Source organism: Tursiops truncatus, chromosome 7 (genome assembly GCF_011762595.2).
Source record: "Tursiops truncatus isolate mTurTru1 chromosome 7, mTurTru1.mat.Y, whole genome shotgun sequence".
In the NCBI taxonomy this organism is placed as follows: Eukaryota; Metazoa; Chordata; class Mammalia; order Artiodactyla; family Delphinidae; genus Tursiops; species Tursiops truncatus.
The window spans coordinates 21,850,277-21,868,416 of NC_047040.1; the positions used below are offsets into that span (position 1 = coordinate 21,850,277).

The 18,140-nt window shown below is 39.6% G+C and overlaps 1 protein-coding gene across 8 annotated transcripts in view; it reads left to right on the plus strand.

Moving 5' to 3' along the window:
- Nucleotides 1-18,140, plus strand: part of FN1 (fibronectin 1) — a 69,520-nt gene that overhangs the window by 10,459 nt on the left and 40,921 nt on the right. For all 8 annotated transcript variants that reach the window (XM_019938963.3, XM_033859802.2, XM_033859801.2 and 5 more), the window contains exons 8-19: nt 685-864; nt 1,521-1,697; nt 2,729-2,881; nt 4,352-4,480; nt 5,502-5,645; nt 11,275-11,396; nt 13,797-13,977; nt 14,172-14,348; nt 15,178-15,306; nt 15,409-15,498; nt 16,328-16,522; nt 17,483-17,755. In XM_019938963.3, the coding sequence (XP_019794522.1) occupies nt 685-864; nt 1,521-1,697; nt 2,729-2,881; nt 4,352-4,480; nt 5,502-5,645; nt 11,275-11,396; nt 13,797-13,977; nt 14,172-14,348; nt 15,178-15,306; nt 15,409-15,498; nt 16,328-16,522; nt 17,483-17,755 (1,950 nt within the window). The remainder of the gene's footprint in view (nt 1-684; nt 865-1,520; nt 1,698-2,728; nt 2,882-4,351; nt 4,481-5,501; nt 5,646-11,274; nt 11,397-13,796; nt 13,978-14,171; nt 14,349-15,177; nt 15,307-15,408; nt 15,499-16,327; nt 16,523-17,482; nt 17,756-18,140) is intronic.

Here is an 18,140-nt window from a genome sequence, read left to right on the forward strand (position 1 = left end):
CTGCATCGGCAGGCGGACTCTCAACCACTGCACCACCAGGGAAGCCCCCGATCTTTTTAATCTATGTATTTTCTTTCCTGTAGTGAGTACTAAACTGCTATGTACTGTCTCTGTTTGTCTAAAATGTTGTTACAAGAGGTTACTTTCTGAATAGCTAATCCACCCCTATCTGGTACTCTAGATCTCAAAGTTCTGAAACTCTGTGACGTAAACTTCTTTCAACAACCTAATGCATCTCTTCCGCGCTCTAAAAGTGGTAGTAATTATAGCAATAATAATTGGCACACGACTTTTCCCCTAGTACAGCCTCATGTATTAATTCTTATAGCACCAACAGAGTTGTATATACACCTCCAGTATCCCTTGAGCAGCATCTTTAATTAAACCTGTAGTAATATAGCTTTGCAAATGGGAAACTGAGGCATGGTAGCAGAGGTGGTAACAAAGGATGTCAGAAGGAGAACTCGGGTGTTGCTCTACCCTCAAAAAACGTGGCTTCATGAATAAGGCATTTTGACAATATTATGATCTGGTTAATACTTACAGCTGGTCATACTCAGTTTTTTTTTTTTTTTTTTTCCTTCTGAGGACACATGCTCAGTCTCAGTTAAGTATAAATAAGGAGCTACTGGTGGGAGATAAATGCTGCTGTATTTACTGAGACCCTTTTGGTTCTGATTGTAGCTATAACCCAGACTTATGGTGGCAATTCAAATGGGGAGCCTTGCGTCCTACCATTCACCTACAACGGCAGGACTTTCTACTCCTGCACCACAGAAGGGCGACAGGATGGACATCTCTGGTGCAGCACAACTTCCAATTATGAGCAAGACCAGAAATATTCTTTCTGTACAGACCATACTGGTGAGTATCCCAAGGGAAAAACAAAACAATGAGAAAACCCCATTTCTCATGCCCTACTTTTACTAGCCAGCAAGCTAGCCATTTATTTTGAGGCTACATTTGAGAAGTATCACTCTTGTGCAATCTGGACCCAAGAGACATGGAACTAACTTCGCAGCTAAAGATCCTTCCAAGTTTCCCAGTAATCTTGAGAAATGACACCAAGGGAAAAGCCCTCCAGTGCATTTGTTTTTGACACGCTGGGATTGTTATGTGATTAAAGATATTTATATGGTAAAATCGGTAGACACTCCCACAGGGATGAAGAATATACAGGAGGCAGGCCTGAGTGCTTTTGCTTTTCTTTTGGTTAAAGCTATGTCAATGGTCAAAGTGACCATTTAATCTTTTTTCTTTTCTTTTTTTGTCTGGGAAAATGAGAGGGAAAATTGGATTTAAATCTGTTTGAAAGGTGAAGGTGAATAATATACTTATAAGCCCCCTACACTAAGGAGGCTTAGAACTATCTTATCAGACATCTTTTATTCTGAGACAGACTCTCTGTGAATTAGTTGCAGAAACCTGGCTCTCAGAACCTTTCTGTAGTAATTCCCCGCTGTACATTGGAAAGCTCAGTTGTAATCTTTTTCTTCCTGTTTGCGGGTTGTTCTGGGCAGTCTTGGTTCAAACTCGAGGTGGAAATTCCAATGGTGCCTTGTGCCACTTTCCCTTCCTGTACAACAACCAAAACTACACCGACTGTACATCCGAGGGCAGGAGGGACAACATGAAATGGTGTGGAACCACACGGAACTATGACGCTGACCAGAAGTTTGGATTCTGCCCCATGGCTGGTAAGATGAAGCCCTTGTAGACAATCATTTGTGGAATAAGACAGAAGAATAATGTCCAGTTTACTCCTATTTCACCCATTAAGACAATTTTGAGATAGCAGAAAACTTTGTGATATATGTATAATCAAATATATAGGAATTATATAATTAGTTATATGATTTTTAAATCCCATTCATATAATTTAATGTCCAAAAATATGTAAATATGATAAAAATACTTTTTTTAAAGTCTGGAAATATGCATGTTTTCAGAGGTTTGTCTTTTGTAAAAAGCACACAACTGAGTAGCTCAAAACATTTAAATGACTGCTCTAGTCACAGACCTTCCATATTTACATGCCATTTTGGAATAAGCTCTATTACTTATTAAATATCAAAATCTCTGTTTTCTGACCAGTAGGGATCTTTTTTTTAAAAGGGAGGCTCTAGTTTGTGTGAATGGAGAAAGGGGAACCAATACCCTTTATTTGTTTTCAAATTTCAAGAGTCGCTAGACTACATTTGATCTTCCGATTATAGAAACAAGAACCCATGCACTGTCAGGTGTGAATATGAGGCAATGAAACATCAGAAGAAAACTACTTACACTAACTTTTATTCCTCTCATTTCAGCAAAAGAGAATGTTGGATTTAGAAGGAAAACACACGTTAGCTTACAATTCTATACCCATATACATTGTTTCCCTTTGATCTAGAATAAACTGAGACTAGAAAAAGTGATGGGACAATAGTCAAATCCAGGCTTCTAGAACACTGCAAATCCTTTGAGTGGGTAGGCATTATTGTGGTTTACATCTCCTAACCATTCTGTAATTTTTCCCTACAACAAACCTCATCTTTGGACTATGTTTTCTCTCTTTGGTACTCAAAACTCTACACACCCACAGAGCAGCGCTGATTATTTTGAGGCACACAAGACTTCTTTCCAAGTGAGAGCTCTTAGGATCACCAAACCGGACTGATAATATTGCATACGTTTTAGTCCTGTGATCATTTATCCAGTAACACGTTTCTCATCTGTTTCCAAACAGCCCACGAGGAAATCTGTACAACCAATGAAGGGATCATGTATCGCATTGGAGACCAGTGGGACAAACAGCATGATATGGGCCACATGATGAGATGCACATGTGTTGGGAACGGTCGTGGAGAATGGACATGTGTCGCCTACTCCCAGCTCCGAGGTATGCTCGCTTGTTAATGAAAATAGTTGAGAGGACAAAGAATACAGAGAGCCAGACTTTTACATGAAAACTTGTACTTTACCAAAAGCAGGAGAAGAAATATGCAATGCCACTCCACTAGTCTACTGTGCTGGATAAGTTTTGCATGTTAGACAGCCACTTAAGAAAATCTGGCTGAGCAATTCTAAGATTCTGAAACATTCCCAGGATGTAAGTACTTAGGCTGAGCCAAAAGTATGACTTCAAAGGCTAGAACACAATCACTTGATCCTTTTAGCTCGTAGGTGTGCTGTTGGATTCTTATCTAGAAAGGATGGGGTAATTTTTGTAAAGAAAAGAGACCATGCTATTCTTTTGTTTTTTAACATCTGTCCCTAATACTTTATTAGTCACCTCTAAGCCTGTTCCCAGCTATGTGGGCTCCGAGGAGGGGGTCACCATTCACCAGCTCTCAGCTGGGAGCTTGAGAAGGCCTTGGCCTATCTCTCTGGGGTCATGGACTGTAGAGTCTAAAGGGGCCTTTCCTGGGTCAGTATGGCGCATCCAGGTAGGGGCACAGATGGGGGCCAAGACCCCAAGCTTACCACCCCTCTGCCAGGTTAGTTGTGTTTGGATCCAAATTTAAGGAGACAAAGCCATAGAGACCGATTTCTTTGTTCACTTAGTTTTTTTCCCCTTTGGACCCAGGTATAGGATATAAGGGTGTTGAACTATTAAAACTTTTTATTTTAGTTTTTCTATTTCTTTGATTTGAAAAGGAGGATTTAGGTAGAACTCGGAGCTAATAAATAGTCCATGTAGCCTCTGTGTTGACAGTGGCCTGAACTTGTTCTCCTTTTATGGTGCCCAATGGGTGACACAATCCAGGACTAAAATAATTACATATGATGTTGCAGAGCTGAAAAGGACACTAGAAAGACATACAGACCAACTCCTCATTTTACAGAGGAAGGAGCTGAGTCCCAAAGAAGGAAGTAATTTTCTCAGGATCTCAGTGAGTTAGCAACAGACTTGGCCTAGTTTTTTATTAACTTTCCAGATGCCTTTTATGGTATTTATTTCCCAAATCCCAAATATCTCCCCACCCCTGCTAATCCGGAGATGAGACCATCACATCATGCTAGGCATCCTATAAGTATGTTTAATCTCCCTTCTATTTATTGCAACAAGCAGAGATCTAAAGGTCATTATCAACCCAGCAAGAACTTTTCCGAAAGTTAAAATTTGTTGTGTATGCTTTGATTTCTAATCTTCACAAGTCTATAAGAAAGAGAATTTTTTTTTTTTGCAAAAATTGTAGTACTGATTAAGCTTTGAAAAAAATGTTTATTCTATGCCAATAGAAGAGTTACTTTAGTGGGAGGTGTTGATAATTACGTGGAAGGAAGTGTATGCTTCGCAAAGCGTAGCTTCTTTTATTTCGTCAGAGAAACTTAAAATTTCTCCACCCACCCCACTGTTTCTAAACAGATCAGTGCATCGTCGACGACATCACATACAATGTGAATGACACATTCCACAAACGTCACGAAGAGGGACACATGCTGAATTGTACCTGCTTCGGTCAGGGCAGGGGCCGGTGGAAGTGCGATCCCATTGGTAAGTAGCCTCGTGTCTCTAGCTGGATTTGGACACTGAGTGTAGCTAGCAGGTTTCAGATAAGGAGAGTTATTTGATATTACTTGATTGAAGCTGGCTGTAGACTTTGATCATGGCCTGCAGAGGGCTTGGCAAAGTCTCTTCTCTAATCATGGACCAATATATAATCTTGATAGTGGTGCTCATTTATTTTTGCTGAATTTGGTAACACATGAAGGTTTATTTTAATTGAAACAAATTTGTTTTGGGGTTCTGAATCATAAAGATAATTATTGTTGTGAAAGAGAACTTTCCTTTGCTGGACTGTGCAGTAATGTGGACAAATGATTATGCCAGTAAATACCTCCCTCCAAATACTTTATTTTTCTTGGCTGCCCTTTTTAATAGATCTAAGCAAGTAGTGAAGGTTAAGCCTTAAAAGAGCTGTGTTACCAGCTTTAATGTAATCCATTAATATTCCTTTACTCAAAGAGACATGTTGCTCACCCAGAAAACAAACTGATCAGATGAGTTTGTTTGACCTGAGATTGCCAAAGCAGAGAGGCCTGAGAGGGTTTCTTAGAAGCTGCTCAGTACGTGTTCATTAGTTGAAATTTAGTTCAATTCATTTATATATAAAATTAAGTCCTCCACATTTTGAAGAAATGTATAAAGTTATATTTTATCCTTGCTATTCAAATGGTAAATCATTTGCATTAAAATGGATAAAATATAATATCTAATTTATTTTCCTCAAATTAATATTCAGAATGTCAATATCTACTGAAATCTAAATCTTAACATTTTTATTTAGAAATGATATTCTTTTAGAAAGCTAATTACTTCTCCCAATGGGTACTTTTTGACCATTAACTGTCTAGTAAGGTAAAAGATATGAACAAAATATTTTTTAACCGCATATATTTGGAAGGGCAGTTGCAAGTTTTTATTAAAACTAAGAATATGTGCTCTAGCACACCAAATTTAAATTTGTAGCTTCAAGTCTTCAAGGCTGCTTATCTTTTACTTGTATATATTTTAGATCAATGCCAGGATTCAGAATCCCGTACCTTTTATCAAATTGGAGAATCATGGGAGAAGTTTTTGCATGGAGTCAGGTACCAGTGCTATTGCTATGGCCGTGGCATTGGGGAGTGGGGCTGCCAGCCCATACAGACCTATCCAGGTAAGTAGCTCTATTACCGCAAATTGAGAACTGTCCACTGGGTTATGAAAACAGGGCAGCATCAGTGTTTGTTAACACTGATGGCTAACTTGGTGTCCCCTCCCTTTCCCATCCTTTTCTCATATCACTGCCTAATCATCAGTCGAATTTTTTACTAAAATGATTTTCCTTTCTCCCCAATCAAGTAGAAGGAGTAGAAGGCTGTGAAAATGTGCCTGTATGGAAACTTGTTTCTTAACTTTGTAGAACATTCCATTAGGTTAAAACACGGTGCTAATTTCATTTCTCATCTGTACATGAAAATAGAAACCATGAGGTGAGCGATGCTGGGAGCAAAGGTCAGGGTTTTACGTTATGGTTCTTAACAGAGAAGATGCATGGAGAAATTGCATGAAATACAACATAGGGTATGTGTCCATTTAGCATTTCATCCAGGCCCTCTTTTTGTCAAAATGTTCACCTGTTTGATCAGTTGGAGCCTGGAACAAAGTATCCTGGGTCAAGAGTTGAGTAACTTGGTCAGTTGTCTGCCCATGCAGTTCAAATACTCGAAAATGTTTATTGCTGGATTTTTTTCAGGTCACAGGACATAATGCCTAGCTGAAGGTGTTATACATTTTAGAAAAAATTTTTGAATTTAATTTTCACTGAGTGATTAATTACAATAAGATGAGTTGAATTATGAAACTCTAATTTTTAGGCATCAGTTATTTGAGCAATTACTGAGGTCAAAGCCTCCTGAATCTCTGTTAACTTAAGACATGGGGCCTATATTCAGAAACAAAAAGAGAGATCTTCAGGACGTTGGAATCTGCCTATGACAGAAATCAAGATTCAGTTAACTGAGTCACTTTATAACATGATAAGAGGTTCACTGTCTATAGAGAACAAGATATGAAACAACTTGGCCAAAGACAGTGTTTGCCAAGACATGGGTCCCAGCTCTGTACATGCTGCTAAGGAGATACAAGTCAAGCTTCATTCATTATTTCCTCATCTGTAAAATGGGCAGATGGTAGCTGATTACCAGCACTAACAAACAATCTGTGATCCTAGAAACCAACCACCTAGATATACCCTTTCCGAACTATGAAGAAACCTTCCTCTCCCCAATCTTTAGACACTTTCCAGGCTGCAGAAGATGATTTGGCTTTAACGGGCTCTCAGCACAGATTGACCTGGCTCTTAAATTGTATTTCATGGTAGATTTGTGTGTAGTAATCACTTAAAATAATTTTTTTGTGTAATAATTTTTAAAAATCTGATTGCAGAATTACTGTAAGTTCAGAAAGTATATAACTGAGGTGTTTTTTTCTATAATGATGCAACCAAAGGATAGAAACTTCTAAAGAAATGCTCTTAATGTCTGCGTTTATGGTTGTTATTGGTGTGGTGTGGCAATCTTGAAAGTGATTTCCTTCTTTTTTTTTTTTTTTTTTTTTTTTGCTGTACATGGGCCTCTCACTGTTGTGGCCTCTCCTGTTGCGGAGCACAGGCTCCGGACGCGCAGGCTCAGCGGCCATGGCTCAGAGGCCCAGCCGCTCTGCGGCATGTGGGATCTTCCCGGACCGGGGCACGAACCCGTGTCCCCTGCATCGGCAGGCAGACTCTCAACCACTGCACCACCAGGGAAGCCGGTGATTTCCTTCTTAGTGAATTGGAGAGAACTTTTTTCTCTCTCTCTTTTAAAGTAAGCCTGTTCACGTAGCAGCTTGCGGGAAGCCTTTAGGTGGACATGCCAGAGATGAAATCTAGATGGGAGGGAATCTTCCTGTGTTGGAGTTTCATGTGTTGACCTTGTTCCTACTCTTTAAAAAGGGGAACAGTAGAGTGCATTGAGCATAGAGGAGATTTAGGGGAGAGGAGATTGGCCGCGGTACGCAGTCTGGGTCTTATCTGTGTGTTTGGTTTGCTCAATGGTTCCTTCCTGGCTTCTGGGGCTTTCAGAGTGTGGGAAGGATAATGGAACAACACATTACCGGTAGGTTGTCTCTGAGCCTTGCCCTGTTTGTTCCTCCAACAGAGGACTCAGTAGAGATGTTCAAACTAACAGAAGATAAGAGGCTTTTGGTTTGTCGATAAACAACCAGGAAAGCACAGATCTCAGCAAAATAAATAAAGAAAAAAGGGCTGAGTTGCAAACTCATAAATGTTTAACTTCTCCGGGGTCACCATTACTGGGAATTATTCATTTGGGCCTTCTTTCAAACTGTTTTTAAAAGTATAGACATTGTATCATATCTCTCTACTTAACTATTTTATTGTCAGTCTGATCATATTGAATAAGAGAGGGAGTAAAATTTTCCCAGCGGTGAGTCATTGCTCAGTTAATTGAAAAAGTTTTACCAATTAACCAATATCAAAAGGATTATCAAAATTTTAAATCTAAATAATGTAAATGATGTCAAAATTTTCAGATTTCTTGTCTTCAAATCATATGTAGCAAAAACAGAGTAGAGTGATAGCTGGAATTTAATTGACCTTACAAATAATGGACAGCTTCTTTTCTTTCTGGACAAAAATGTGCTACATGCAAGACATCCCATTACTGTTTAATGCGGTTCCCTGAAAGGTGAGCTATGGCACAAGCCCGAAATTGAAAACATAGGATTTCAAACCAGCCCTTGAAATTTGAGAAAGAAAACTTCTGTTGTTTTGCTCCATCACTGAGTAAAAACCACTGCTCCTGTTTCTTTTCCCTCCCTTCTCCTTTACTCTCCTCATCCTGTGGACATAGCAGCAAGATTAAGCTTAACGGTAGGCAGTAAAAGTCATTTGTGTTATCCTTCTAAAACTTAATCTTGATAGACATTTAACCATCATAATTTTTTTAAAGACTATTTTTTAAGAGCAGTTTTACATTCACAGCAAGGTTGAAAGGAAGGTACAGAGATTTCCCGTGTTCCCCCTGCCCCAACACACGCACAACTTCCCCTAATTCAACATCCCCACCAGAGTGGTACATTTGTAACAATCGAGAACCTACATTGACACTTTATCACCCAAAGTCCATGGTTTGCATTAGGGATGACTCTTGGTGCTGTACATTCACGGCATTATAAACTGTTTCCCCTCAAAATCATGGTTGCTAAATTAAACAAAATACATATGAGGTGTCTCTCAACATGAGGAAACTATGGTAGGGTTTCTTTAAAGGATCAATATTTAAACAACGTTATACCAATTATTGTAAGTAATTTAAGGATGTGATGTTCCTATATTTACTGGTATGTATGGGAGTACTTTAAATAATCACATTTCTAAAATTTTGCCTCAGTGTTTATTTTTAAAAACTTATGTACGTTCATAAGGATCTTCAAAAGGGGTGATTTAAAGAGGGTCATGTGGGCTTCCCTGGTGGCGCAGTGGTTGAGAGTCCACCTGCTGATGCAGGGGACGTGGGTTCGTGCCCCGGTCCGGGAGGATCCCACATGCCGCGGAGCGGCTGAGCCCGTGAGCCATGGCCGCTGGGCCTGCGTGTCCGGAGCCTGTGCTCCGCAGTGGGAGGGGCCGCAACAGTGAGAGGTCCAAGTACCACAAAAAAAAAAAAAAAAAAAAAAGAGGGTCGTGCAACTGACTTCTGCCAATTAATTAAAACAAACACCCTGCCATGTTCTGTGAAATATATACCACTTTAGAATTAAAAATTGAGAATTTTATATATTAATTTTGGTTTTCATATAGCTTACAAATATGTGCATTAGATGAAATTAAGATTCAAAGAATGTTTGTTAGTCTTCAGCCAACTTTGAATTATCCTCAGTGTGGAAGTGAGTATATTATTCTAGAACTTTTGAGTCTACCCAGATATGCAAGTTGTATATTTGTTCTGCTAGAAAAAACTTTGTTCTCAAAGAGAATTTAATAGAAAAGATAATAATTAAGTTTGAAAATCAATATTTTTTTCTATGACATTACAGAAAATTTAAAACTGCTTATGATCTGCTGAACTGCTTTATTAAACATGCAAAGTTTTGCTCTGTTTGACAGTGGCAGTTAGAAATTCTTGGAAAGGTTATTACAAGGAACTTTATTTTTATTTCTAAGTTGAACATTGATTGACATCATTAAAAAACAGCGTTTAGGGAAAAGATAGTGTTCTGTTCTGCAAGCGTAAATTTTCCATCTATTTCATTATTATCCTAAATGGAGTCTACCCTATTAAGAAATTGATTCCACTTCTCTTATTTTGCCTTTTTTAAAAAAAAATTATTTGTTTTATTTATTTATTTATGGCTGCATTTGGTCTTCGTTGCTGCTCGCAGGCTTTCTCTAGCTGTGGCGAGCGGGGACCACTCTTCATTTGCGGTGCTCGGGCTTCTCATTGCAGTGGCTTGTTTTGTCGCAGAGCACAGGCTCTAGGCGCGCGAGCTTCAGTAGTTGTGGCTCACGGGCTCTAGAGCGCAGGCTCAGTAGTTGTGGCACACGGGCTAAGTTGCTCCGCGGCATGTGGGATCTTCCCAGACCAGGACTCAAACCTGTGTCTCCTGCATTGGCAGGCAGATTCTTAACCACTGCGCCACAAGGGAAGCCCTGCCTTTTTTAGAAAAACAAAAGAAACAAACCACACTTTAAATTTTGTTGGTAATAGTTATACACATTAAGATGTGGAAATATTGAATTTAGTATATACTACAAAATGTCATTTTGTTGATAAGTATTTTTGAAAAAATATGTTTCATCTCTTAATAATTTGACCAATCAATGGAATGATTTTAGAGTAAACTTCCTGAATAAAAATAAAAGTAAAACTTTTTTCCAAACTGATAGGATGCTTACACTGATGGGATGAGAAATAAAAACTGAGTCTTTAATTATTACCTTTGTCTGTTTGTCTAAGATTCTACCCCATTTAGAAATGTGTTTGTTTTACATCATGTCATATGGCCTTTGGAATGTTTTTTCCTTCTTGATGGTAGATTTGTTCTTGATGAAAGGCTCCACAAACTAGAATTTCCTCAAAGAAGTTTAGTGTAATAAGTAAATGAAATTTGTATTCTGTATTACATTATTTGTGTTAGGGTAGTTCCACAATTTTCTCACAATTCTTTGAAAATGGAAAAGAAAGCAAACTAAGTGGCATTTAAAAAAATCATTTTATTTGCTTATAAACAAGTTCTATTTGCATTTCTCACATGAAGGACAATAATTTATCTAGTAAAAGAGGATTTGTCTCAGAGAACAGACTTGTGGTTGCCAAGGGGAAGGGGAGTGGGGGAGGGATGGAGTGGGAGTTTAGGGTTAGCAGATGCAAACTATTATATATAGAATGCATAAACAACAAGGTCCTACTGTATAGCACAGGGAACTGTATTCAATGTCCTGTGATAAACCATAGTGGACAAGAATATAAAAAAGAATGTATATATATGTATAACTGAATCACTTTGCTGTACAGCAGAAATTAACACAACATTGTAAATCAACTATACTTCAATTAAAAAATAAGGATTTGTCTCATTGATTTCCAGTGTCAATGTGTAAAAAAATTAATCTCAGATAATTTGTATTGTGCTCCCATTTACGGATAAGCAAAACTGTCTTTAATTATGGCCATCCATGTGCACTAAATTTTAAGTTGAAGTGAGGGAATACTCAAGGTCACCAAATCTCACATTTTCATTTTCAGGTTCAACTGGTCCTGTCCAAGTAATAATCACTGAGACCCCCAGTCAGCCCAACTCTCACCCCATCCAATGGAATGCACCAGAACCATCTCACATTTCCAAGTACATTCTCAGATGGAAGCCTGTGAGTATCCTACTTGGAAACCTTGGATATTGTGGCTCTTGAAATTAACAGATTCTGAGAATGTTTTCCAGCTTTTGAGCCAATAGATCTGATGAACTCTATTCACTTTGTATTTGTTTAGCGACCAAACAATATGTGGCCAATCTAATTGACATATTGATTTAGCTGTTTTTGGTACTTTAAACCAACTAACTCCCCATGTTAGAAAGGTCTTCTTTGCGAAGACTTCAAAATGATAAGGCTTAAAATTACTCTTATCTAGTATGGAAAGAGAATATAAAGTTTTTCAATGTCTTGCAACTCCATCAAAGGGAAAAAAAAATTACTGGCATCATTTTCCATGATTTGAAAAACAAAAAAGCTAACTTAATATCTTTCTTTTTTGGTTCACTTTTTAAATGATCATTTCTTTTCTTTTTCTTTTTCTTTTTTTTTTTTTTTTTGGCTTCACCACACAGCTTGCGGGATCGTAGTTCCCTGACCAGGGACTGAACCCCGGACATGGCAGTGAAAGCGCCAAGTCCTAAACAATAGACCGCCAGGGAATTTCCATGATCATTTCTTAAACCTAACTTTCTATCCTATGAAGTTATTTTGATAGAAGGGAGAGAGATGATGAGAGGGAAGTACAGATGAGGGATAGTTAGTGTATTTAATGAGTGACCTTGTGATTTCCTAATAATCATCTAGAAATTAAAGAAATCACACTAAGGAGGATATTGGTCTATTAAATTTTAGTTTCTCTTACCCTCTCAAACCCACCCTGCTATCTTTCCAAAATGTATGACTCATAATTTGAGAAACACTATTTTAAACACAGGAGAAAAATGCCCACTTTTAATCACAGCTATTGGTTTCTAGGAACTAAAAGCAAAACAAAACAAAATATCTGACCAACTCATGCAGTTGTATTAAATTCTTTTTGAAAAATTCAAGCTGTTGAAGTCATTCTTTTTCTTCTCTTACCCTCTTTTGTTAATGTGCGCAGTATATGGAGTAGCTGTTTGCAGAGCTGTGTGTCTAATGATGTTAATCAATGGAATCGATATATTTCCTCTCCAACACTTTATTGTCTCTCATTTTTTCATATAATCACCAGTTTTATTTACTTTAAACTTAACTCTGAAGTATTATGTGAGACCACAGTAATAAGGGATACACATAGGTATACAAAGTATATTAAGTTGGAAAGTCTTCAAAGAGTGGAGGTTATTAATTTCTTCGAAATTTTTAACAATTTCAGGATTTTCCTTAATGTCACCTGAGAGTTTATTCTTGAGTATTTTCTTCTGATAGCAAACCAACAAAGTTCACATTGCATGAAAGGCTTATTGTTGAATCTGAGCTAATTATAATGACCAATTTAATGTTTTCACAACATATTTAAATTTAAAGAGTACTAGGGTCACTTTCATTTATTTCAAAAATATAAAGGGACACTTGAGTGTTTGAATTATTGAGGAACTGGTTGATTGGATAATTTTTTTAAATCACTGGGTATTAAAAATGTATTTAGACTTATATTAGTTTGGAATCTACACTTAAAAGGATCTTAACTTGTTTGAAGTAAGGATGTTTCTTTTCTACACATTTTAATGCAAAGAATTTTGTGCCATGATAGATTAATGAAGTTGGACAGGATGTGAAAGTATAAACTGGAGACAAAGATTAAGTAAACTGAGATCGCATTCTTCTGCAGATCGCATTCTTTAGCCCAAAGTTGGCTAACCACTTATGAGGGGTGGTTTATATCCAAGAATGAGTCATAAAACCAGAGCAGTTAAACCTTGTATGTGATTGTCCCAGGCACTGAGTCATGAAGGAATGTTATGCCTTTGACTGCTCTGCAAGAAACTTGGTTTGTAGCCCACCAAGTGAAAGATAGAATATATGTCCTTTTCCCACTGCAGAGAGGAATATATCTCTGTTCATTATAGAAATTTAAAAGTTGGGAAAGACAAAACTTGGGGTCTACATATTATGTTGCTGATATTAAATTGAATAATTAATCTGGCAAAAAGGAAGGTGCCCAGGACCTCCCACTGTGTAATCTTGGCCATGTTACATAATTCTGTTTCTTCACCTACAAAATCAGGGTGATAATACCAGTAACTTGGAGGATGGGGGAGATGAAGATTAAATGAGAGTATGCAAGGAAAGCAGCACAGAGCATGGCACGTAGTAAGCGATCAATAAATATTAGCTTTAATAATCATTATTATTAATGTTAACAAATTCTGCTACAGGTTTCTATTCCGATTCCAATTTTCCATGATTTTCCTCCAAAATGGAGCTGCATAGACCCCTCATTCTTCTTTGAAGAATACTCCACATCATCTCTGAGTGTTCATCTTTGTGAACACTTGTGTGATTTTTTTTTTTTTTAACTTAAATTTTTAGAAAAATTCTCCAGACCGTTGGAAGGAAGCCACCATTCCAGGCCACTTAAACTCCTACACCATTAAAGGCCTGAGGCCAGGTGTGGTATACGAGGGCCAGCTCATCAGCGTCCAGCACTATGGCCAAAGAGAGATGACGCGCTTCGACTTCACCACCACCAGCACAAGCCCAGTGGTGACCAGTACGTACCCCAGCCACCAGGCCATCTGTGTCCGCATTTCTCGGACCTGGGCTCCCCGCAGGAAGTGCCTTCCATCTCGATTCATATTATTCCATGGATGGCACCCACATTTTTTAAAACCTGATAATCTACAGGCGATGCTAGTAAATTTCCTCCATGGCTGAAGGCTCTCTCCCCTCTTTCTATGACTCTAGGCAACACCGTGACGGGAGAGACAACACCCTTTTCTCCTGTTGTGGCCACCTCCGAATCCGTGACTGAAATCACAGCCAGCAGCTTCGTGGTCTCCTGGGTCTCGGCTTCCGACACTGTGTCCGGATTCCGGGTGGAGTATGAGCTGAGTGAAGAGGGAGATGAACCGCAGTACCTGGGTGAGCTCAACGTGTTGACGACCAGCTGCTGGGAAACCCTGCTTGGGATGGGGCTGGGGGCATCCACGCGGGTGGCCCGGGAAGTTCGGAAGTAGTTGACAGCTCAGACTGCACAAACGGCCCTCCAGTGTGAGTCTGGAGAACAACTGATCCTTTTTAGAACCGAGCTGGGTTTTTCCTGAGCCACGCTCACTTTCCCGGTCCCTGATGGGAGCTGTGTTATGCGTTAGCCTGGGCACAGGTCCACAAAACAAAAGTGTGTTCTTCCTGGAAGTAATTGCCAACATGAGGACTGCAGTGGAGAAAACGTTAGCTTTGGGAGAGGCACAATACCCTCATTCATGCTTTTCAGATTCTCATGTTTAGGGGACTTTTAAAAACTTTATCATGGAGAAATAAATATACATACTGAAAAGTACACAGATCATAAACATAGAGCTCAGTGAATTTTTATAAAGTGAACACACTGTGTGACTAGGACCCAGATCAAGGAAAAGAACATCCCTCCTACCCCACTCCGCATCATCCCCCACCTATAACCGCTACGGGGACTTCTAACTACAGAGGACTATGTTTACAAATCTGGGGGTGGATTAAAATTATACATCCTTAGAGAAAATATTTGGGGAAAGGGGGGAAAAAAAGAAAAATTATCTCATAGTGCATTGATAATTATTGACTGTCCATAGCACATTTCCTTCTAGTTTTCACTCACCACCTCCCCCGCCCCCCATGAATACGTAGTTTTAAAAATATCCTTCTCATAGGTTATGGAGTCATTAGAGGGATTGGTACACTCTGATAGTAACCTTTCCCTTTTATTTCAAAGATCTTCCCAGCACAGCCACTTCTGTGAACATCCCTGACCTGCTTCCTGGCCGAAAATACATTGTGAACGTCTATCAGATATCCGAAGAAGGAGAACAGAGTTTGATCCTGTCTACCTCACAGACAACAGGTACACGTGTACTGTGTGGTGTGAAAAGACTTTTTTTTCTGTGAAACAGACCTATAGCAATATTTCCTGACTGTTTTTCTCATTTCTTCCTTTCTTTGTCAGCACCTGATGCCCCTCCTGACCCTACCGTGGACCAGGTTGATGACACCTCGATTGTCGTTCGCTGGAGCAGACCCCAGGCACCCATCACAGGTCAGCTTAGCTGCCTCTTCTTGGCTCCCATGTTAATCTTGATGCCATAAAAGGTGAGGGAGAGAATTCTGATCTATGAGCAGGCAAATCACTTAAATCTCCTATGTAATTATTGGACCAGGGTGAAGATGTGTGTGTGTGTGTGTTTGTGTGTGTGTGTGTGTGTGTGTGTGTGAGAGAGAGAGAGAGAGAGAGAGAGAGATACTGTCTTACAGCCTTGCTTTCTTATGGATCATTTCCTCTTAAATCTGTTTTATTGACCTCCTTCACACACAAAACACACGCACACACAATCACACACATAAACCTCTAAAGCCAGCTCATGGACTTATTACACCAGGCATTCCTGTGGTAGAAGAGGGGTAATTTTTCTGAAAACCTCACTCTAAGACTTATTCTTAAAGAGGCAGCCAAGCTGCCTTCTTAGCTCATTAGGTGACTCAGCTGTCTCTGATGTTCCTAAAAGACACAGACGTGCTAGACAACTCTGTGCTCAGAGTGGTTCCTTAACTGCTTCCTTCATCCAGGGCTCGAAGAAAAGAAATCGGTTTAACATGAATATTTTCACCCTCTGGCTTCTCTAATAGACATTTATTAAGGATCTCGTGTCTTCAAGGATGATATTTAATATTAAAAAGTTTTGCATGACTTCTTATTTTATCTTTGGACTGAATAGTCCTTATAAGAAGTAGCACTATTGAGCAAGTCAAAAAGAATCACTCATTCTGAACTAATCCAGCAAGATGCTAAGGGCTGTTAGGAAAGGGGGCCCTTTGAAACCTCTGGTTCATCAAACAGTGTATCGTACTTTTTTCTCCTGAATCTGCAGGATACAGAATCGTCTACTCCCCATCAGTAGAGGGTAGTAGCACAGAACTCAACCTTCCTGAAACTGCCAACTCTGTCACTCTCAGTGACTTGCAGCCTGGTGTTCAGTATAACATCACTATCTACGCTGTGGAAGAAAATCAAGAGAGTACTCCTGTCTTCATCCAACAAGAAACCACTGGCGTCCCACGTTCAGGTAACCTGACGATGCTTCCTGTAGTATCTTATTTCTTAAGGCTGAAGAAAGTAACATCTTTAACCTCCTTTTTGCTGGAGGAACAAAACCAACCTTGGCTTGTGTTCATTCCATGAGCCTGCTGGGGACGACGGGACGTGTAAGATAAAAGAATAATTGCATCTGTGGGAGGGTTGCTTTGTCTCTGTCAACAGTTCTTTTATGCAAGTTGTCTCATGGATTAGTATATCCTTGAACTTATGAAATTTAGCTGAAATGTCTTCACTATAAAGTAACTTACCAAAACTGGCTCTTGGCCTTCCTGATTAAAACCTGACAGCATAAAGTCTTCATATTTTTCCCCAGAAACTTAAGGGGCAGTTCATCTGTTGCTCTTAAGTATTATAAAATGATTTAGTAAAATAAAAACCACCACATTTTTTTTCAGTTGTTGCAAGAGTTTGCTTTGGGTTTTTTTTTGGTATGTTTATCTTAAACCCCTCAATAAGATACTTCATATGTTGGAAACTCATCTGCTTACCAACATATTTTACATAAAAGCTCTTTTTTTTTTTTTTTCCGGTACGGGGGCCTCTCACTGCTGTGGCCTCTCCCGTTGCGGAGCACAGGCTCCGGACGCACAGGCTCAGCGGCCATGGCTCACGGGCCCAGCCACTCCGCGGCATGTGGGAGCTTCCCGGACCGGGGCACGAACCCGTGTCCCCTGCATCGGCAGGCGGACTCTCAATCACTGCACCGCCAGGGAAGCCCTACATAAAAGCTTTAAATGACACGTGTAAGCAGTGACTGAACTACAAAAATATAACCCAAAAAAGCGTATTCTCTGATTAAGAGAGAAAACTTAGCTCTGGAATGAGAGGCTCTATGAATTGCCCTATACCTTAAAAACCCAGGAAACTGGCTTTTTAAAAACAATCCTTAGCAGGAATTGAAAATGACTGGTTGGTTCTTGTCTGTTAGATAAAGTTCCCCCTCCCAGAGACCTGCAGTTTGTGGAGGTGACGGACGTAAAGATCACCATCATGTGGACACCCCCCGAGAGCGCGGTGACCGGTTACCGAGTGGACGTGATCCCCGTCAACCTGCCCGGGGAACACGGGCAGAGGCTGCCCACCAGCAGGAACACATTTGCAGAAGTCACTGGGCTGTCCCCTGGGGTCACCTATCACTTCAAAGTCTTCGCCGTGAACCACGGGAGGGAGAGCAAGCCTCTGACGGCACAACAGGCGACCAGTACGTTTGGGGTCCTTTACCTCCACCTCAGACCCTCCACCCTCACTTCCAACCTGTGCTGGGTGGGCAGCATGCCATCACTTGTAGGTTCACAGTTAGAAATAGGAAAATACTCAGGGGATAGGGAATGTATACTGGACATAAAGCACATTAAACTTGAAAACAAAACTTAGACAAGCTCCGTAGAGGCTAAATGGTAACCCATTTCCCAAATACACATACCGGAGGAATGGCACTAAGAGAGGAGAACTTAACCTAATTTTCCTTGCTAATGGAGACATGGAGTGAAAATTTGAGTACATTTTTGTGTAACTAAATATACCTAGATCAAACTTTAAATGTAGTATCTTTATCCTTCTATAGTAGAATTATTTGCAAATAGTAA